Source organism: Mugil cephalus, chromosome 8, assembly GCF_022458985.1.
Source record: "Mugil cephalus isolate CIBA_MC_2020 chromosome 8, CIBA_Mcephalus_1.1, whole genome shotgun sequence".
NCBI classification, from domain to species: domain Eukaryota; kingdom Metazoa; phylum Chordata; class Actinopteri; order Mugiliformes; family Mugilidae; genus Mugil; species Mugil cephalus.
The window spans coordinates 18,268,277-18,291,598 of NC_061777.1; the positions used below are offsets into that span (position 1 = coordinate 18,268,277).

At 45.4% G+C, this 23,322-nt stretch overlaps 1 protein-coding gene across 3 annotated transcripts in view; it reads right to left on the bottom strand.

Moving 5' to 3' along the window:
• The window catches only part of LOC125012070 (tetratricopeptide repeat protein 28-like), a 162,767-nt gene that overhangs the window by 28,323 nt on the left and 111,122 nt on the right, over positions 1-23,322 (bottom strand). For all 3 annotated transcript variants that reach the window (XM_047591688.1, XM_047591686.1, XM_047591689.1), the window contains one exon: positions 7,680-8,187. In XM_047591688.1, coding sequence (XP_047447644.1) covers positions 7,680-8,187 — 508 coding nt within the window. The remainder of the gene's footprint in view (positions 1-7,679; positions 8,188-23,322) is intronic.

The window sequence follows — 23,322 nt, forward strand, 5'->3', positions numbered from 1 at the left end:
TCGGGGTTGCTGTCTCGGGGAATTGGTATGCTAGGCGCACCACTGAGAACAAAACAGGTGGAAGCAGTGTAGACAAATGATAAAGGGAGACTTTCACAATTAGCTCATCCTTATCTTTGGCGTTGTCTACTGCAGGTACAGTACAATACAGTAAACGTGTGGCTTCTCAGGTCTGAGGATTCCACCGGCACATATATTTCCATCACCTTGGACAAACCCCTCGGATTTGCCTTCCTGACGAGTCTTTTCTAAGAGAGGAGGCACGTTAAGATTCATAGCAAGCTAGTTGGAGGAGCGGTGACAGTTCAACTACAAAGTCACTCCCAAGGTTGTGCCTTTCCCAGTGGAGACTAATCTTAGCGAGGATATAATGCCTACTGATGTATTACCAGCAAACATGTTCCATGCTGCAGGCTAAAAATGGTTCTGGGGCCTGGGGATGGACATAGGGGTAAAGGAGGAAGGCTGGAGTGAGGCTCGGGGGGGGGGTATGGCCAGGCTTGACGTTGGTGTGGAAGCTGCACACAAAAACTGCCATAAGCCTAAGGCTATGCCTGGAGCCACACTTGAAGCAAGAAAATATTTTCTGTGCACCCCCCCATATGGAAAGAGGATTATGGATCCGCCTGGGAATAGTATCCAGCAGAACAGCAAATGAAACCATACCAATACATGATGGTAAATACTCCAAAACATTGGGAATTAGTGAGATGGGTGCAGCTGATGTGGACACTGAGACATGCTGTCCAAAATAAAATTACCACAACACGGCATCCGCCTTGGGAGGCAATTTAGTTGCCTTCCAGGTTTTCTTGTACAAGAATTCACTTGTCTAAACACATCAAATAATACGACTCAATTATTTGTCTTTTACCCACAGCTTGAGGTAAAGACAGCGAAAAAAAAAAGGTGATAAAGCACCCAGCACATAATTCATATACTTTATACAGAGCCCTATCCATCCCCCCATGACCAAAGACATTAAAAGCATGGCAATGTGTTGTCACTTTCCATTACACAGCCGGCTGTACATAGAGGGATGCACTGCAGTGATGACTTTGAGGGATGGTGTCGTGTTCTGAGTAAATCACTGTGTCATTCTTACAGGAGCCGGGATAGGTCCAGACTGCCGCTGCCTTCAGGGAGCTAAGAGGATTTTTACCAACGCTGGCGCTGCTGGGCTGGGGTGATACCAGGAAAAGAGGAGGGATGACCCGTGTGAGACCAAGATAATGACTTGGGTGTGTTCCTCATTTATACATTTAAGAATGGGGTCAACGTTGTAATTTGCATTCATGTTTGGGAAGTCAAAAACAGAGCAGGATACGGAAATTTGGATGCTTATTTGAGTTTCAACCCGAGGAGGCTGGTAAAGGATCAAAACAGGGAAGAGAGACTTTGAAGGAAATTCCAATGAAGTCAATCTGTCTTCGTGAAACATTTTCTCCTACCACAACTAGCATAAATAGTTTAGTAGCTCTGAAAAAGACTTTCTGATCTCTGAAAGAAATGCGTGGAGGGTTATTTGTAATGGATGCAATGTGCGATACTTGTAAATCCAGACTTTATTAATCACAGGACACAGTGGTGTTTTAAAATCAATTTGAAGAGTCACTCAAGATGCTAAAGTGGGGTGTAGTATTTTCTCCTTAATGGCCAGATGCATTGGCTCTGTTTATCATTTAACCATTATTTGAAAAATAATTCAGTTCTCTCTCCTCACAGAATGCATTACAATTAGAAATGGCAAATGAGATGCACTTGACAAGCATTATTCTGGACAGAAGCACATAGCGCACATATGTGCAAAGACACTGAATAACTAGGGCAGAATAGAGAAGATAAAGATAGACTTTCAATTATTTTTTCATGGAAATTAAATGGATGGAATGGAAACGTCTTAACAGAGCTGCATGATATTACATTATACCACTGCAAATATCATGATCTGATGGGGGAAGCAGTGAGCTGAAGCAGACATTAGATCCTCCTGGGGTCTGCAGGAAGGGGTGGAGCTGAGGGAGTCTGGGCTTAGGCAACCAAATCCTCACTTGCAGACACAGACATCTCCTGCAGTCTGACTGACAGAGGGATTGGAAGGAGGAAGATAAAAAACGACAGGGTATGGATAGACGGATGCGTGCTCAGTGGGTGGTCTGCCAACAACACCACGCGCGCGCTGCCATACTCGTCCTTTTGCAGAGTCTGCTTTCCTTTCCACTCCTTCCCGCCCTCACCCATCCTTCAGCTTTCAGCTTTAACCGACTGACTCGGCACTGTCCACATGCATGACATCAGATTCCCCCTATCACTTAAACAACAGCGTTCAGTCTCAATTATCTGGACTTTTTGCACGGCACAGTCTCCCGTCTGTTTAGGATCACATTTCCTGCTGAATTTGCAGATGTGCTGGAAAAAGGGCACAGTTGCTTAACGCGGAGGAATCTTTTGTTCGCTTTAACAGCTCTGCAGAGAGCAGAGAAGTAACTGCAGTTGGTGAGCGACGCTTTTTTTAAGTGTAAGGACAAGGACTAAGAGAGAGTTTTTCACAGAGTCCAGTTTTTTGGCTCAGTCCTCCGCCATGAGATTAAAGGGGCCATGCAAGGGGGAGGCAGGGAGCGTCTGCTGCTTTTCCATCAAACAGAAATTCGGGGCCAGTCTAGAAAGATCCACTAGCTAGCAAGGATCTCTTCCCAATAAATCCACCATTCACCTCTTGTCCGGCCTCTGTTCCATTTGCCTCATTTCTCGTTTTTCAGGCATGCTAATATTTACTCAAGGCATTTACCTGGTCATTAATGGAGAGCTGGAGATGTCACCGACCTCAGATAAATGCACTCTGTGTGTATTTGTTTGGCTCTATTGGCTCTTTTCCAGTTTCTCTCCTGGTAGTGTGCTCTCATTCGTGCTGTCTGAGCAATTAGACTCAACAAATTCCTCTGTAAATTCAGCCCTGTCCCGCTCCCTTTCCCGCTCGGACTAATAATATATCTAGAGTCACTGCTATTTCCAAAGGCTTAGCTACAAAACTAAATAATCTCTGTGCTTCTCTGCTGCAGGCAAGTCTGGTCCCTGTCTGTAGTTAGCTCCAGCTGTGGGCAGTCTAAAAACAGAAGTCCTAGATTTATGTCCACACAACAAGAATGTTACGGACGACGACGACGATGATGATGATGCAGCGTAAGTAGGTAAAACTATGCCATGACAATAATGTATCTGTTCTGATAATTATTTTTTCGATTCTACCCGCCACCACCGTGTGGCTCACTCAAACTGATATGTCACTATAATTCCTTCCGTCATTCAAAATACAGATCATGTCCACTAACAGAGTCATCACCAGACACGTTACTAAACTCGGCCATCAGATGTCTGGAAACAACAGCTTCCACATCAAATGCAGATTTCAGCGCCCGCTCTCACATGACAATTGTAAACGGAAAACGCTACAGTGAGATAAGAAGGAAGGGCCGAAACAACCTCAAAGCAGAATTCATGCCCCGTCTTTTAAATATCTGCGACAAGTCTAAATGCAGAGCATCGCAGTGCACGCTGTCTGCCTCCCTATTGTTTTGTGAACTCTTCCCTCTGTTTTTCTCTTTCTGCTGCTTTTGTTTTTCGTGAACATCAGCAGAAAGCCTCCCCCGGGGATCCCGGATAAAAGGACCAGGGAAGAAGAAGAAAAAAAAAAAAGCCTAATTAGGACTTTTACCTCCGGCCCCTCCGACTGATGGAGTCCACATTTCAAGTGACCTCCTTCATATGGTCGGATGAGAAGGTGTGAATCAAGAAAAGCCGCAAAGGGCCAGGCTAAAACGAAAACACTTCCAAACAAACTTATTTAAAGTCTCTTTGAAGTGAATAGGACGTAATACAATCGAGATTCTGTTTTATGAATACCAGGAATGTCAACTACACGGGATCTCAAAGCTTCCGTCCTCTCACAGATATTAAATATTGCTGACTTGGGGGTACGTTAGCCAATTAATGAATAATAAATGGGGCTGGAATGCAACATTTTCATATCCTTTATAGGTCAGAGTGTGCTGAGCCAGGGCTTGCTGGTACCGCTGGGCATCATGGTTAGATATTAAAGCATGGCAATCTCTACACAAGTGTACCTCAGAGCCATGTCAGACGCCGCTCCACCCACACTACACGCAACATTAACGACAGCCTGAAAGGGCATAATAAAAGTTTGCTCGTTCCCTTTTTCTGCAACTTCTCCTTCCCGTCTCACTCTCAGTGTTTTTTTTTCCCGCCTTTATCGTCGCTCGTTAATCTTCTCCCGATCATCCGTTGCCTCTCCGTGTGAAGCGTAAAGGCAGATTTTTTTTTTTGATTTTTTTTTTGAAGTCTCAAACAACATCTTGTTAGTTTTAGCTCATATCTTCTCGCGCTAAGCGGGCTTGCGGGCAAAGATGATGGGGAAAAAAAACAACCAAAAAAAAAAAAAACACGTACATACGCCCCGCCGCCGCAAACAGAAACAACAACAATGGGACAATTACAGACCGATGCTTCGCAACCTCCACTTCATTCTCCGTTATCTTCATTATTCAGCTCCTCTTGAATCAGCTATTAAAGGTAATTAAGCAATTCATCAAGTCAGTTTCAATTACTGCGAGCTTGACAGCTGCAGATTACAATCAGCAGAGGGAAGGGGAGAGTGTGAGACGGAGAAAAGTGAAGAGAGGGGCGAGAGAAAACAGACAAGATGTACTAGCAGATCAGCCAGCAGTGAGATGGGCAACAAGCTCCCCTGGGTGTCAAGTGTTACTGTAGCCACATGATGGTCCAGCTTGTCAAAGCCGTCTCCACGGAGCAACAGGCTCCATCGCCACCACCCACTCATTTAGCTTCTGCTCTGTCACCAGCTGGAGGTCTCTGATGCTGCGGCGGCTACACCATCATTACTCCGTCATGAACTGGGAGAGCTATAATGCTGCGGCTAATAATAATAATAATAATGATAAAAAAAGATGTGCGCTATGCTGTCATAATGGCGATCATCTGCAGCTAGAAATACATTTGCGCCCACTCGCACGTGCACAGCACACATGCAATACAGAATCATAAAATGTTCACACCGGAGGCCTTAATTTATGACAACCACTTACCAACTCACTTTTAAAATCAGGTGTGTGTTGTAGCTAAGAGCTACACCCCGAATGTGCGGCACATTAGGCCGGTCAAAGGACGGCTTCAATTTATGTTTGGCTGATTAACCCCACTCTCTGCTTGCACGATTTTGCACATTAGGTTAAAGAATAACTCATCTGGAAGGAACTATCATGCCTCTTAGTTGTCCATTACAGTCAGGTTTATGGCCATCTTGATGGCTGTCGTAAGTCATTCAGCAGAGGTTGTAATTGCCGGACTAAACACAGAAGAACTGCCCATATCATATATCTCATGGGGCATTGAAAATCCAGCGGGACACCTTTATCCCAACGGTTCCTTTCATTGCTTGCTAATCATTCCGCTTTAGCAGGATTTAGCTGGAACACGCCGGACTGTAAAGGGGACATTAATTACGTTTTAAGACTCAGTCAAAAGGCTTTATCATACATTTCATTTTCTCCCCATCTCCCATTTATTTATCTGCACATCGCGTTTCACACGGAGAGGCCCCCGTGCCGCGCGAACGCAAAAGCGGAGCAGATTAACGGCGGCTGAACTGCTGTAAAAAAAAAAAGTATACATTTTTATGGGGTTTATTTATATTCCGACAGCGCGTTATATGTTGGCGTTCCATCACCGTAGAGCGTCCTGGGATCACAACAGAGTGTTGACTCTAACATGTTCCCAGCACTCCACTGCCTTCTGCTGACATCATCTACTGAAAAGTATCCACTGTAGAACCTAATAGTACCACTGACTGCAGCAACTATAAATAACTTTACATTAAACAGTACTCACTGATCACTGATACTGTTCATCATCAGTACATTGCCTTTGCATAAATGCAGCAAAAACACACCATAAATGTCAGCGCAAGCAAAAACAAGTAAACTGCGTATTTAAATGAAGACAAAGGAAAGTAAGCAGCAGCAACAGCATTGTAATGAAAGCACAAGCAGGAAATTGAGGCTCTCGCTGTCTCTTCAAACAATAACAAGTTAGATTTTACATTTGTAATATAATCTGTGTGAGAAAACACACTGAAGCCGTGTCTGAACGGCGAAATTCAGTCTCATCAGTCATCTCCCGCGTTCTGTCTCATTTCAGCAGGATCCCAGAACCGAGGTAACTGAATTTACATTTAAACTGTTATGATACAGCAAACAACACTACCTACTCTCCAATTATGAGGTGCATCTATGTTTCTTAGGATGTGCTAAGACATCGATTTATGATTGCGCCGACCTCCACGCTGCCTTCAAAAGCAATGGTCATATGTTTCCCAAAAGAGGACATATTTTACATCCACTAATGTATAGGTCTTCAACAGGGGGTCTGTGAACATGTTTTATCTAACTATCTATCTATCTATCTATCTATCTATCTATCTATCTATCTATCTATCTATACACCAAATTTTAATTTTTTTTAACATTAACATGATTCCAACATATTTTAGTAAGGGGATAAGGGATAGCTTAATATTACATACAAAATGATAATAATACTGTCTATTTATAAATAGCACTAGGCCGAGTTTAATATACAACCCATATAATATGTAGGGGGTCCCTACTTAATCTCTCCATCAGTTTGGATGTGAAAAGAACAATTAGCAAAACTAAGGTGTGCGTTGCTGATGGGCGGCTCCAATGCTCATCAGCACAGACATTAACATTAATTTTCAAATCTCAGCTGACACACGAAACATGTTCATTATGAAAAATGGAGCAAAATAAATATATAGAAAATACATTTTGCCTTCATTTCTGCGATCTCGTAATCCTTTGCATTCAAGTACGGACACCCACGGGCGAATTAGACGCAAGCGAACGTTGGTGTAAATCCTGGCAAAAAGTATTCACCGGTGATTATAAACTAATCTCATGATCAACAGCAGGGTCAATAAAATGTCAGAAAATATGAAAAGGTGTCCAAGACAATGCAATCAAATCATTAGTCTTATCCAACAAAGTAATATTCAATTCAACATCAGATATGACAAAGAGAAGCCAATTAGTTTTCTGTTTATCACATAATTGATTAATTAACAAATCCTTGCAGCTCTGAAGCGGCACCGCGCGCCGACCCATAGGTGGTCGAGGCAGAAGATAATATGGCTGTTGCTATAACAACTTTCCACTTGTACAGTCCCCTTTCAGCTTCAGAAACCCCTGTGCAGAGGCTTAATGTCTTATGCACACATTAATGGAGGAGAACTGCATTGATTTCATCACTTAACTGGCAACTGACGAAACAAGCCAGTTCCAGCGCAGCTGCCTTTTCATTAACACAGCCGTACCTTTGATTAATGTGAACACTTGCTAATCAACTCATTTATTATAGAAGAATACTTTACATCAAGCAACTGTCTAACCACTGGTGCTTTCCAAAACACGCTGTATTTTGGACTAAAATACAAATCAAGCCTTATATAAGAAATATAATAGAAAGATAATTATAGCTTCATGTTATGAGAAAATGATCTACCCAGATATAATTCTATCTTGACAGTCAGCTTATTGTATAAGGCTTTCATTATGTTGCACACATACCCAAATTAGAGGAGGCCCTCCCCTCTGCAGCCCTGTCCTTTAAACCCTCAGCGATGGACAGCTGTTGTTCGTGGTACTGCTTGGCCCTTTCCAAGTCCTGCATACAGCGGGCAGCATGACCCAGCCCCGCGTAGGCTCTCATCTCGATCGACTTCTCCTCCAGCTCCTGGGCAAGCTCCAGAACGTGAGTGTGGTAGGACATGGCCTTGTCAAAGTTGCGGTGGTAGTGGTAGGCGCTGCCCAGGTTACTGTAGGCCCGGGCTTCTTCTCGTTTATTTTCCAGGGCCTTGGCGATGCCTAGATGCTGCTCGTGACACTGGACGGCGTTCTCAAAGTCTCCCATGGCGATGTAGACGGCCCCCATGTTTCCCAGCTCGCGAGCCTCGGACAGCTGATCCTTGGACTGCTTGGCCAGGAGGACGCACTGCTTGTGGCTGGCCAGGGCGTTTGGATAGTCCCCTATGGCTGTATATACATGGCCCAAACTGCTCAGTGCCATTGAAGCTGCCTATAGAAAGAAAGATAGAGAGCGAGATGTGTAAGTAAGTACGAAACACAACTAGGTAAGTGGAAATGGAAAGAAGCCTAAAATAGCGTCATTAATTAAACACACATTTCATCAACTGTGAGTCATTTTGTTGCCTCGCCTCGACATCACAGATTCCACCCCCACAGTAAAATGTCCCTTTACTCAGAAGTACCGCACATCAATGACAAAAAAAAAAAAAAAAAGGGGGAAAATCTAAATTCCCAAGTCTCATAGGAGGCTTAGTGCTCAGAGACCAAACAACAAACAAAACCTGATTTGATTTTGTCTTTGCTTAGCAAGGAGGGGGGTAAAATGCAATGCAGATCAGCACAGCAGCAGGCTTGCCTTAAAGCCATCAGTTTGCCCACTTCAATCACACTTCATGGCGTGCCACCACCAACGGAACAAAGACACTCCTAATCAGGAGGGAGAGAAGAGGGGTTTTAGCTTCCCACCAGAGCTGCAGGGGTTGGGGGGGTGGTGTCGACTGACTGCAGGCGAGACCTCAGAGTCTGAAAACACAGACAACAGTGTATTCCGTGTAGTGCCGTCCGCTCAATCTCCCATTTTCACAAGCACTGTCCACCTGTCGAAAAAATAAAGCTGCAGAGAGCACTGGCTATACCTGTGTAACGAGCGGCAGAGCAGCAACATGGAGAAGTTTCTCAAAAGGCGGTCTTGACCTCCTATGTGACACCTTCACTGGCTGGCTTATTAACTGTTTATACAGAGGATAAACAGCTGGGAATTGGGGTCAGCTGTCTTTGTGTGAACAGATGTTCAATTAATCATGCAGGGGCAGCTAATAAAGCATCTCCTTCCTGAGGTCCCACTCTGAGTCCTCCAGTCAGGAAAGGGGTTGGACACAGGCCAGTGGAGAGGGCAGACAGTGGAGGCCACAGTACTGCCGGGCCCGCCTAGCTTGGAGCCGCGGCAACACGAACGACCTGGATCATCTTGGAGCTTGAAAGTCAAAACTGTAAAAGTCAAAAGTGGGCTAAAGTAAAACATAAAAGGGTTTTTTTTTCAGCTTTAAGACGTTCATGAACGGAATTTCATGGCTAGATTGTACAAAATATGTCACAGGTATTTGCATCTACATCTGTGGAAGAGGCATGAGTGCCGTCTTAAAACCGCACGGTACATACATCTACATAATATTTCATAAATAGATCAAGATGTAATTTGAAGAAGCCTGCATGCAGAGAGCAGGAGACATTTTTGCTTCACAGTAACACCCCTTAATAAAAACACTGAGCCCCCGGAATAAATGGAAAGCAGCAAAGCAGACTGTCGAGAAAAGAATCAACAGAATCAGACCCTGTTGAGCAACGCGTAAAAAGACAATCACTTTTCTTTGAATCCATCATACGTTCTTTTTTCTAAATGCACACATCCACCCTACCAACCTATCTTTCCCTCATTTCACATAGCTGCAGATGCCTGGAACCAATTACCTGCTGACATAAGGATTTCCAGCAGTTTGCTCAAGTTTAAAGACTCGACAAGGCATTATACAAGCCCAGGGAGGCAATTACCCTCCGTCACAACTGTTGCTGTTTCATGTTCCCAGATAGCCTATCTGGAGCTGCTCAATTACATGTGCCTTTTGAAGCTTCGCTCCATCTCTCTGACTCAAACTTCCACTTTTCTGAGCAGAAAACAGAGAGGATTCCTCATCCCTGTCTGTCTTGAACCGAGCACAGTGGGAGAGAAGGGGGAGAAAGCGAGAGGAGGAGGAGGAGGGGGAGGAGGGGGTGCAATCTTTTTCCAGTAGAGAGGAGTTGCTCTTGTGATCAGTGTCCCTCTAAAGTGAGACTGCAACGTTGCATTTCCTCCTCAGATGGAAGCCAAGATAGGCAGATAATGAGGAGCCTGCCTTTTCAGTTACAAGTTACAGAGGATGCACTGTGTTTGGCTCAGGGACAGACACAGGAACCATATGCTTCTTTCCCCACCGCTGCTCAATTTGACTCCCCAACGTTCTGTCTGGATATGAAATAATGCCGTGGAATACATCGCTCCTGCCAAATTGACTTCCCTCTAATTTGATTCCATTTCTTTTCTGCACTTATCTTCCCTCCCTCTCATTCTTACTCTCACCCCTCCACTTTTCTAAATTTGTCTGCAGAGTCAGGCCTGATTGAGCTCGCAGAGTCCGGCCCTTTTTTCCGGATGTGCGCTGATTTGATTAATCCCAACGTCGTCCATTACGAAGTGCTGATAAACCGCTGGCTCTTATCAGCAAACACATCTTACACCAGGGGTCCACTAATGAAAGGTAAACTAGTTCGGCCTGGGAGAGAGGAGGAAAGGGGGAAGGGAGACAGGAGAGGAGGGATGAGATGACATGTTAATCAGAAATGCTTGGCTCCAACAACATTATTCCATTTCTCCTCTGACAAGGACAGCAGTGAAGGATTCCTACCCGACTCTCCCCTGTCAGCCTCTACTACTAAGTATGTTTATATTCCGCAGCACATTAGAGAATGGCTGCTTTTATAGCACATGCTAGTAGTAATGTGTTATATTTAGCATAATTAGCCCCTGATGTCATGCAGCAGCTTGGTGGTTTGTGAGTGATTCTGAGGCCCTGCTGTGTGTTTTATTTCTTACCCTAGAACAGGAGTGTGCTGCCCAACCCTACGCTGCTGTCTTGAGCGATGCGGCTGTGCCTCGCCTTGGGGCTGTGTGACTATGCCATAGAAAATCCTCCCCATTTCACTTTGGACTTATGAGGTCTGATGCACTCCAAACAACCAAGGCTATCATCGCGCAGACTGGCAGAGCTTATAGAACAAGCCCCGGTTGTCATGGAGATCTAAATTGTTGGATTAGCCTTGTAGAAGAGAGTGCCACTACTACGCTCAAGGACATGAGTGTGGGACTTTCTTCTGAATGAACAAAAACAAACTATGGCGCTGGCGAATGCACAAACAAGGATCCACCGAATAAAAACTCGACTTCCCTGCGGCATCTTCATTTACACTTGTTTGTTATATAGGCTATGGGTAGAGCTCCTCCACTGACACAGATTTCAAATTTGAGCAAGAAAGGAATCACAAATTTGTACCTTAATAATAAGTACCCAAAACGGAAGTGATAAGAAGGAAGGGCCGAGGGCCTGATCCCTGGCGTCCATGACAGATACGGATCTTTCTGTGACTGGAACTGCACCTTAATAAATCCAGGCGCCAGGGTGAAAAAGAAAAATACTAGCCCCTGACGTCTCATAACAACAACAGCATCAGTGGCGGACTACAGGCTTGTGGTGGTGCTGCATCAGACATTGACCCTTGTTAGGTGGCTAGGGTAATATATACGGTTACTATGCCACTACACTGAGCTAAAAAGGATTGCAGACTGTAATCTGGACTGTATGTCTGTATACGGCATGCAAGGTTGATGCTAATGCTCCGCCTCTTCTTCTTCTTCTTTTTTAGGCTGAGTTCTGTAGCAGAAACAGCGGCACGCATAGGCCTGGGATAGGTACTATAGCCTTTCTACGACCCGATGCAGTTTTGCAATGGATTCACCTTTGCCGAGAAATTCTCGACGCCAGGGAAAATTGCAGGAAAAATGACCGTTGTGCTACGTGTGAACGTGGATTGCAGATGAGTGAGCGTGTGAGCTGAGAGACAGGAAATGTTGGGAGGTGTAAGGTGTTAAAGAGCCCAGAGTTTGCCCTCTGTCCAAACAGTGTGCGCCGCAGGAGGTCAAGGCAACAACTACTTCACTGAAGACCTGCTAATGGGATTACATGAGAAGTCACTCTGTCTTGGCAGGAGGGGATGGAGAGCTGGTTTGATTCTATTACCACAGAGGTGGGAGCAACCTGACCAAACACTGAATACCAATTCAGATACTGAGCTTCTAGTTGGTTATGGTCTATTTCTTATATACCGGTAATACTCTAATTACCAGGGTTAAAACAAAAATGCTCGAGAGTCATAACTCACACTATGAATGAATCCAAATGTGGAAAAATATTCAACATACATTACACTGATCAGGCATAACATCATGACCACCTTCCTAATATTGTGTAGGCCTCCCTTGTGCTTCCAAAACAGTTGTGATTCATTAGAGAATGGACATGCTAATGAGGGACTTTGGCTCCTATGGGTTGAGGGAAGGGTCCTCTGTGGATCATCCTACAGATACTCGATCAGTTTGGGATCTAGTGAATTCACAGGCAAATTCAACACCTGGTGCTGTTTTCATGTTTTTTTGAGTTGTCCCTGCCTGTGTCAGGCTGCATCCTGCTGGGGATGGCTGCTGCCACTGCAGTGAGGTGGTGGTGCCTGGTCGGGTCCAGATGGATGGTACATGTCTAAGTAACATCCACATGAATGCCAGGTCCAACATTTTCCCAGCAGAACACAATGCAATGTTGCAAGACGGTCAGCGTTATTTACTTCCCCTGTCAGTGGTCATAATGTTATGCCTGACCGCTATACTGTAAAACAAAAAAAACGACTAATCTGGAAAAGTCGGTGTCAGTTCAGTGCTTCATGTGCAGTGTGTATTGAGAGTGCACAGCTATTTGAGTTATCCATTGCAGGAACAAACATTTCTCATGTGATTGCAATCACTTGAAAACACTCTCCAGAACCTACACACACCTCATTGTATTCCGCGGCAAACACAGGCCCACATATGAACAGCTGTCTAATTAAAAGGCAGTGCAGAGGGAAGGTGAGGAGGACCATGCACCAGTGTTTCCCTTAACGAGCTGGGCTCAGGCTGCAGCAGGAGCCGGCTGGGAGGGAAGAGAACTACACACTGGAGGGAGAGGGGAGAGGGGAGCGGGGGAGAGCGCGGCGGAAGGAGGGGGGCCAGATAAAAGGCTACGAGAGAGATTGTGTTTGAAGGATGAGAGAGGAGAATGCGAGAGACATCCCCAGGGTGAGGACGTCTTCAGATCTGGATTCACCTGAAGAGATGCATTTTGACAAAAAAGGAAACATCTTAACTGCACCTGAAAACGGAACAGACCGGTCAAAGACGCTCTGAAGGGGGATTTTTAGAGGAGCATGTTCGTACAAAACACGAGCCAAAAAACAAAATATGTACGTTCGTGCATGCGTAAATGAGCGAGAAAAGGAAGGGGGGAGTATTTGCAGCTGGAGGCAGGCTGGTGATGTCAGTGTGGCGGTCGGGGGCGGGGATGGGCAGGGTAAAATATTCAGCCGGTTTTTATGGGTGTCGACTCCATTCTCTTCCCTCGCCCGGTGTTTGCACACAGATATGGATCCTATGGGAGCCACCATTAGATCAGCCAAATGACTGCCTCTCTGCCATATCAAAACCTTCTGCTTTTATAAGCAGGCAAATGCTGTGCTCTGCCAAGCGAGGGCAGGTACAGCTGTGGCTGATTGCTCTCATTCACAGACACTCACGGGCAAACATGGACACACACATGCAGCCCTCAAACACACGCGCACACGCACACACACACGCACACACACACACACACACACACACACACACACACACACACACACACCTGCGGCTGTGTTTCCATCCCTTTAGTGGACACTGCATTCATTTCTAGGAGAGGTACCATGACCTTAAAGATAACAACTACGTGGCTAATCCTAAACTATAAACCGATATTTATATTCAAATAAATGACAACTGTTTTTGCCCCCACAATATGTATGAGTGTACACACACACACACACACGTTCACACCTACTTTCTCTTTTACTTTCCAAATTTCGAAGTTATATTAAAGAATTGTAAATCACGGAGCGTCAGGGAGTGACCTTCATACTACATTATACTGTATACATCTTGTAGTGGGTTCATGTTCTCCTTGGATGGTCTCATTTGTTGAGGTGTCATTTTTCAGGCCTTGTTGCGTTCATCGAGCAAAGGAACCAAATCGGAGATGCCTTGACACGCTGCGTAATTAAATTCAAACTTATGATAAAATCCTCTGTAGTTGCTCAAACGTGCGGTTTCCAAACTGTCACATCAGCCAGGTTTATCTCCGCTTATGTGACGTCAAAACTGTACCGTTTTCTGTACAGCACCAGCCTCCTGAGTTGTTGTTGTTGTTCTGACCTATATGTTTCTGATTACACAGTTATTTTGAAAAAGGCTACTGAAAAAGGGCTGTTGTGCGTTTCTGACGAAAAACAAGTACACCATACAGAGACACGATACTTTGCCTGGCTGGTCTTTAATCAATCATCAGAGAGCTAATCTGATCTATTAACGGTGATGAGATACCAGCGGGGCCACTTGTTCCTCCGCGACCTGTGCGACCTCAAGCTTGTGTGGAAACGACGCCAGACGGCCCGTAGCTTGATAATTCCTTTAGCCTTCGCAGGACACGTTCACAAAAGATTGATTGTCACTAAAGGTTAAGCGACGGGTAAAGGCGCTCATCACACATACCGCGCCGTCCCTCAGACTGTCTGCTACGGTCACACGCTCGCACAGCAGCACATACTGTACTCTCAGAAGCAAGCATATAAACACACTAATGCCCGTACAGCAATGCTTGAAGTGAACAAATGATGCCCGATGAAACCCACAGCAGAGGCAGCGTTTTCGCTGGGGGAGAAGACATTTTTTTGTTGCAGTGAGGGTAGCTTGTGCAGTGGTGCCAGGCGAATGGTGGATCATTTGTGGTTACTCCAGAGACCCGGTGCACATTCTCCTCACACATCCGCACACAAACACACCGAACGCATCCTCGAGCTTTGCGGGCTCCGTCTGCGCGAGCGTGCGCACGTCCGCGCGCTGCCACATTTCTCATTTTCACGCCGGGACGTACGCGCCTGTGTTGTTTGTTTCGCGAGTTGGTGGCAAACAGGCAGCTGAGAGGAAGAAACACGAGAGGCACCGAGTGAAATTGGACCTGACAGTCTCCATTGGTGTTGGTGGAAAATTTGACTGTTCCCTTTAAGTGGTGTGGGGGTTTGATATTTCAAGCTGCCTCTCCCTGACAATACGCTAGACAAAACAAGGCTTACAGAAATGGCCAAATGCTAAGTGAGGAAAAGAGGGAGAGGGCAGCATGGCAACTGAGCTCCCCGGCCCCCACAGACCTCAGAGTGCCTGTCCCTTGTGACAGGATGTCAGCATTGTTCAGATGCAAAAACAGCCCTCCTGCCTTCTAATATAAACACACGAATCTAAATTCTGGTTTGAGGAGGAAATTGAAGAGGTGGCACACAGGGGGAAGCAGGGCACAGTGAATGAATCTTAATGTACCCTAAATCAGAGCAGAGCCTTGAAGGGTTGCGAGGCGCCGCTGTTTATTTCTGCGCGAAAGTCAAATCTCCACGGGCAGAGCTGTGTGACGCCTGCCGGTGTATGGAATCAATTCTTGAGAGATCTCGCGGTGACAGAAGGGGAAATCACAGTGGTGTTTTGAAAGTCATTCCGGGAGGGGTTTAAGGTAAACATCAAGGTTCGCTTCCTTGCAAAGCCTTAAGCTACGGACAAAAGAGAAGGAGAAGGAGACTCTGCGTAACGCTGTATGGCATGGATAACACCTTCTTTAAACGCTAATAGAGGTGGGAAGCGGCGGCATTGATATATGTGACTGGAAATGACTGCACTGATCCAAGTCCCGCAGCCTGTTACCATTAAAAACAAAAAACGTGGATATAAGGCCAATGTAGGTGGGGTGAGACACACATTTAGACTCTAAAGTTAGATTAAAAAGTCCTGATGATAGAACATCATTTTCAAAGTCTATCCATTAAAAGATAATTAGCCGTTGTTATGGCGTGAGGACACAGCGCCAAATATAGCTTAGCTTTCAGGCCCCCACTTGCATCGAAGAGCGTTCAGCGGGATACCGGGCAGTCCATCCAAGGACACACAAGTTGAGGGTTATTCAAGGGCGTTTTGGGAGGCCTAGGGATAGGGGGCGGTGTCCCTGTCAGAACACACAGCTGGAAAAATCAGGCCTGGCACTCAGGAACGCAACTTTTTTTATTTTTTTTTAACAGCACACAAAAAAGAGGAGAGGAGAGGAAAGGAGAGGAGAGGAGTTAAGGTCTGAGGACTCAGATCAATATAAGGTGGTCAGAGTTGTTGCCTGGAGCAGCCCCACACAATGAACCAAATGAAGAATGACAACCAAATGTCCAACCTCTCAGCACCTCATGGTTCCCACTCAGGAAGGAGCAGGCGTATGCGCTGCTCTCCTCTAATGTGTCTGCAGCAGCCAGTAAATCGTGCCTAATGGGTTTAGACCACATCAGATTTCTGTGAAATAGAAGAATGCGCAGCTTCTTCCACCTTCTGTGCTTTTAAGTGTGTTTTTCCCTCCCGCCCAATAAAAAGGTGATAAAAAGGTGAGATTGATGAAATGAGTGGTATAATTGGTATAAACGCTTGCTGATAGGTTGGTGTAATCACCCGTTTCGGCTGCCGTACGTTACATCCTAACGTCTTTCTTTTCTGATCTAAAGTATTTGACAAGTGTGCGCGTGTGCGTGTAGTGCAATGGCCATAAAAAACATTGCTTTTCTTCACAATAGCCCGTTCCCACCCCTGCCTTCTCAGTAATGAGTCAAAAGTTATCCCACTTTACATAATAAACTATTAACTACTACAAGCCACAGAGCGGCACGCCATCGACAGCTTTATTTTCACTCTGCATGGAAGATGAAAACATCCTGAAAACATCAGACACTCAAACCAACATCGATCACAGATTTTCATAATGGGATCAAGTGTCTGAGTCAAAGGTGTCGGGAAAATAGATGGAAATGGAATGGAAAATAGAGTTTATTCTTTTATTGTCAGGGCCAGACAGCTGCCTTAAAAAAAACACTGCACACCACCTGCACTGCAGGACGTAAATAAGGCTGGCAAGAACTGGTGGACGAACTGGAAAATCCAGCAGTTCTAATTAGTCGCATACTTTTGAAAGGAATTTGGGGTGACCATGACAAAGAGTGCATACTGGACCCAACACCAAATGACTGCTAACATTGCTTTGTGTTGGCTGGTTTGCTGTGAAAAAATGGTTACATCAGCTTCCTCTGTACACAAATGACCAAAAAACATTATTTCACTTTCAGTGCTGGTGCTAATGCACCAGTAGCGATATCAGATGTGATCAAATAAGGAAGAGGAACTCCACAGCCAAAAAATGGGGGTACAATATATTGAATGTCATTTGTAGGCAAACAACTGCAAAATAATATTTCAGACTGATTATATATAATATAACAGTAAAAAAAAAAAAAAGATGCTTCCCATTAAAACAACCTCTCACCTATCATCTCTATCGTAAATATCGCCTTTGCCAAATACTGACTTGTCAAGTGCGTAAATAAATCTGCGATGACATTCAGCAGAGAAAGTGAAAGAACCCAGTTCTACCTCCAGTCTAGTCTAGCACACAGACCATATAAATCCCTTCCTCCCTCTGTGCTTTTATTCCCCAAATGTAATTACAAGCCTGGTGAGGGTGGCTACTCTGGCCATGGCGGCCTGTAGAACACAGCATCAACACCAACTCTTGGCGGGATCAAAAGATTGGAATATCCCTCCAAAGCACCTTCGCACCTCAACGCTCCACAGACTGTGGATCGTCCAAGCCACAGCAGACTAACCCCATGCTTTCAGCACCGCTGGGTTCTCTTCTTTAGCTGCAGGTGGAGCAAACTGTTCTGCCCGATAAAGGCTAAAAAGGGGGCTTTTATCGCCGGCCTGTATTACACACCAATAAACATTATGTACATATGCACACATGCCCAAACAGTGTGTGCACACACTACCTCCCACTGCGAGAGAGATTTAAGACAATAAGGATGGTAAGCTCCCTTAGCGCGACATGATGGAAACCAAATCCCAAGAACATTCCTTTCCATGTCCCATGTGAGACACATCTGCCTCCTGGGAGACACTGTTCCTATTCTAAATGTGTGTGTCATGTGTGTAAAGGCAGAAGGATCAAGACCAGAACTGTCTAATTAGTTTCCTTAAGTCCGTGATTCGCAGGAAAGTTCAGCAGAGCTCCGCCGGTGCCGTTCATTTGCAGGTAACATGAACGACTGAGGGTGAGCAAGACGGAGCAAAAAAAAAAAATACTATAGCAGATTAGAGATGAAGCGGATGCCAGGTTATAGCGTGGGGTGTGGCGCGGATGAGACAGGAAGGGACAATCTGAAAATAATCGCTGCTTTTTAAGGGATGTTTTCTGGGGGATGCTGGGCCACCTGCCACCGACGCCTCCAGCTGTGAGCACACGCCACGGGACTCTGATTGACAGTGAGGGTAAATAGTTGCTAGCAGGGGCCCTGATTGTATCTCTCGCCTTTGGCAGAAAGGGAGCCAGAGTGGAAGGGTGATTGGCTTTTGTTACAGCCCTTCAGCCACAAATTAAGTTGGCATCTCAGCTGAACCACCAGAGATGCCTGGTTGCTCAGAGCTGATTTCTACTCCTGCTCACAAAAGAAAAAAAAAAAACATAAACACACATCTGACTCTGGTACTTTAACCGAAGCCTTTTTACAAAAAAATCAAAAATCAAAAAAAAAGGCAATGCATCGCAATGGAGGAAGATGCATGGGGAGAATTTCGGAGAAAGGGGCTGTTCAGGGAATAAGGAGGCAGAGCTAGAAAGAGACAGAGAGGCGAATATGTTTACCAAACACTCTGCAGGGACTGTGTTGGAATTTGAAGGCCTGATTTTTCTGGAATGCCTCTTGTGTTCAGGTCACGCAATGTAAGAAGGGGGATTTGCCAGCGTAGGAGGAATACTTGGCTCTGCTTAACTCTCCCCACTGAGGACACGCCGAAAATAAAGGAAGGCGCTGGAGGTGGAGGGGGGGGAAACTTTGTACGCTGAGCAATAGGGGAGCGTCAGCTGACTCGAAGCAGACGCACGAGCGCAAGTCGAAATCCACTGGCGTCAGTCGAGACTGAAAGGCCGAGGACGATAGGCAAAACACCCACGTGCCTTCAAACAAAGTGGATTTTTCTCATGTGCTAGATTGGCCACTTCATGCTGAAGTGATGGAGCAATCACAGGCCACTTCTGCGCCGCCATTAGGTGACAGGATGCAGGCTTCGCAGCCATAACACACGCCTCACCCGCTGCTTAGCGAAGGCAAACTAGTTAGGGGACACGAGACAAAAAAAAAAAAAAAAAAAAAAGAGCAAGAAAAGGGGCGGAAATGAAAAAGGAGGAGTGGGAAGGAGGAGGGGGTAAGAAGCGCAGCTGAGCCAAGAGCAACAACTATTACATGACTCATCCCACATCTGCAGCAAAGAGTGGCTTGGGCCTAAAACTAAGGTGGACTATAACCAGAGACTGACAAGAGTCTGCTGAGCCGTACAGCCACTGGACGCGCTGGGCCATACTCTGCACAACAGCGGATAAAAAAAAAGACTACACTCCTGTACATTACTCTTAGAAATATGCCACGAGGCTCAAACAGTCTAGTTTAATGACACACTGACCCCGAACAAAACAACTCATTTGTGCGGCTTTGTCGGTCCGACACCACATCAGCAAACAGTCTGTGTACAGTATATGGTACGCAATAAACAAGCAGAGCACACGCTGGAGACAGGCCTATACAAAACTCATCATCTCTGGGAGTGTGAGATTCCTGCACACCCCGGATAACAACCATAAAGTGATTTTTCTCTTGTGCATCTCCTCCGAGCCGCGGGCATACATGTGCAAACACACAAGCCGCACACACGCACAAAGACAACGCCGAAAAGGTCCCCTTTGTCTGCTCAACACTGATGAAAAGCTACCCACTGCGAACTTCAATCACATTGGAAAATGAGTTGGAGACATGCTGTAACCCCGACAGTGTCATTAAGCCTGTCAGTCAGTCCTGCAGAGAGTGGAGGGAAGGAGGGGGTGGGGGGGCAACCATCAGCCTTCTGCAGTGTGGTTTGCAGCCCTGAACTAAAACCGGAGGTACCAAGAGCCCCTTCTGTGCCAGATCTATGTCTGACACAAGCATAATGAAGCTATATGATTATGGATTCCGCTCTGAATGTCCGTAAACCCCCGGATGTCAAACAGACAAAAGCAGTCATGCATATTCTAATGGTGCTCAGAGAAGATGATAACAAACACTATCAGGAAAGAGATGATAGCTGAAATCCCGTCATATATGTTCCCACACATTTAAACCCATGCGGTGCACGCGCGCGTACGCACACACACACAGTCAGAGACGCGCAATACACAGAGCAAGATAAGCCTCCGCGTGCTGTCAGGGGCTGGTGTGTGATTGGCCTCTGCGGAGCTACTCCTTTTCTCATCATTAACTCTTCAGAGGATCACGCTACTCTAATCACGCTAAGCCTCTCTGAATGGCGATGAAGTCGGGAACGTGCCCGCGCACATATTCACAGATGCCCAGCTCATTACACGCACATGCTGGCGAACGCTTCTTCATCGACGCAATCACAAAACAGAATACACACAATGAGTTGCGTGTCGGCCGTGAGGGAAAGTCTGATACCAAACACAGTATGAACCAATTATAGCCAATTTGTAGGAAAATTAGAAAAACTAAGAATCCCTTTCATAGCCACTGCCGTAATCGCCAGCATGTCCTTTCTGTTTTAGACAATTTGATTTTTTAGGCGCTCGGTTCTTTGATTTTAAATAGGAACAACTCACTGAAATACCCCAACAGTGTCATCTCATTGCACCAGCAGCCAAACCAAATTTCATCTGGATGTTTATAACTCCTCTAAGTCAGGGCGAATTGATGTCATGCACTCGTACCTGCAGGCTTTAGGAGCACTGCTGAGAAATACATGCACGTTTTTCACCTCAGGTTTGTGTCTCACATGCGGTTGATCTGTAAGCACCAGTGTGCCACATCCCGTGCATGTCGTTCAGGTAAAACAAAACAGACACGTGTGTTTTTGAGCTTCGGTTAAGCATTAATTGAGGCATCAATAGTTAAATCTCGACCACAGTAAAAAAGTAAATGTGATTTTATGTTGGGCTACAAATTTACACTTCATTTACTACTAAAACAAAACTTCCTCCTTTGTCCATAGTCATTAAACAGCACTAATCGCCCTTTAGTGTGTAGGCGTGTGTGTGTGTGTGTTTGTGTATGTGAGAAAAACAATCAGTCCTAAGGTGGACACACCTTGCCACAAGCAAAAGCCAATGGCTGCAATTAAATCTGCCGACAACACCAGCAACAGCTACTAACTTTCAAAATTGAGTCAGGCTTCGACAAAATGAACCGGAGCTGTGTTTACCTCTGGGGCCTCTGGTGAATTTTTTACAACCTTGATTTTACTTGGTCCCTTCCTATATTTAAGAGTTTTTTCTTTTTTACTTTTTTCCTTTCTGAGGTTGATGTGTAGCCCGTCAAGGGCTGTCTCGACTGTTACTTAGAGACCATACTGTGTGCGCTGCAAGGTCAAGTTTAAGCAGAACCCGTAGGCCTCTATCCCCTCTTAAGATGGAGTACTTTCATTTCACTCACTTGGGGCCTTGTATTTTCTCTCTATTTTATTGCTTTCTCTGAGGGCTTTTCACAAAGACACATTCCACCTCCTCGTACAGACACAGGGCTGCCGTCCAACGGAGACTGGGGAAGGTCTGGATACTGTGCCACAAGGACAAGAATGCTGACACTGCTGCAACCCGGGACAAAAGCTAAAAGATGAGAGTTGGAGGGAGACAAAGTGAAAGGAGCAAATCTCAGTGTGGAAGAGTTGTTTGTAGGCGAGCGGCAAGCCAAATTGAGGAGATATAATCCCTTTCTCTGGCATGATGTCAGAGACTCTTGCAAAAGACCATTCCCTCACTCAGAAAAAATGCCGTCTCCGGCATCACTGTGTGTGCGCCACAGCTATATATAATGCAAACATCAAAAGCTTGTAGCTGCGCTGACCTCTCTCCCCTGTGGGAGACCCCGTGTTCCGTCGTAATACAGAAACCATTCCTGAAACGCACTTCCAAACCTCCTCCGCGCCATCTGAATTTCACCTTATCTCAAAGGGCCGGCTCATCTCTACTTTGCAGATGGCCAAACGGTGAGGACTAATCTGGTCCCTATCTTTGGCTTCGCTCTTTAAAGATATGAAGAAAGGCAAAGCACAGAAGGAGGGGAGCATTGCTTCACAATGCACAATCGCATTTCAGGGAAAGGGGAAACCAGACCGAAAAATAAATATACTGCATTATGGGAATTAAATGACAGTGGCTCCTCGCTAATTACACTGTGTATGTCGTATTGATGACAGGAAACAGGAAACCAAATCATTTGCGCATTCACTCTAAAATATATAATCTCGGGAATGATAAACACATTCTTGTTCATCTATACAATGATTCAGTGCTTACGTTGGAGTCATTTTATTGGATAATTTCAGTGCAGTGAAGTCAAGCCATGCACATCTATGTTAGGGTATAATCTGATAAAGCTAACATGATAGCGTTTAGCTTAGCTAACAGAAATGTACAACCTTTCTGTTTCATCTAGAGCTGATTCAGGTTTGATCCAGGTATTGGTGTAACGGTTCACCATGGAAGATATTTGGTTATGTGCGTAAGTTGACGATCATTTTCGCAGCCTACTAACTCATCCAGGATAGCAACTGCTTCAGTGACTGTGGCCAGGCCACGGCCCAGAGGAGATTGTTGGTCTACAATCCTGGCTGTCCCTAACCTCTGACCTCAACTCCTAATCACCAATTAGCATGCAGCCCTTTCTTCGTATTGACGGCAACAGCTCAGAATGCCTATTGAGCAGGCTGAAAACAAACAAGTTACAACATCAACAAAAGTTAAATGCCACCGAAGAGGTGGACATCTTCTAAATGCAAATGCGCACGAATCTGTTGATGCGAGCTCGTGTGTCGCTCGCGGGGGGCAGTCGTGGAGGGATTTGGCCTGGACCTTTACTTCTCCCTTGTCGCTGCAATGTCTTTTTACCACAGAGCTGTTGATGTGATTCATGAGCCAGAGGGCCTGATGTGGTGTTGGTGCGCAGGCCAAATAAAATCCCCTCAGCCCGCTAATATAGGTTTCTGTGTTGGAGTGTGCAGTACAAGTTACTGTAGCTAAGGAGCCATTTCACACTGCTGAGCTAGAAATAGGTCTTACTGTAGCTAAATCAACCCAGTCCACCC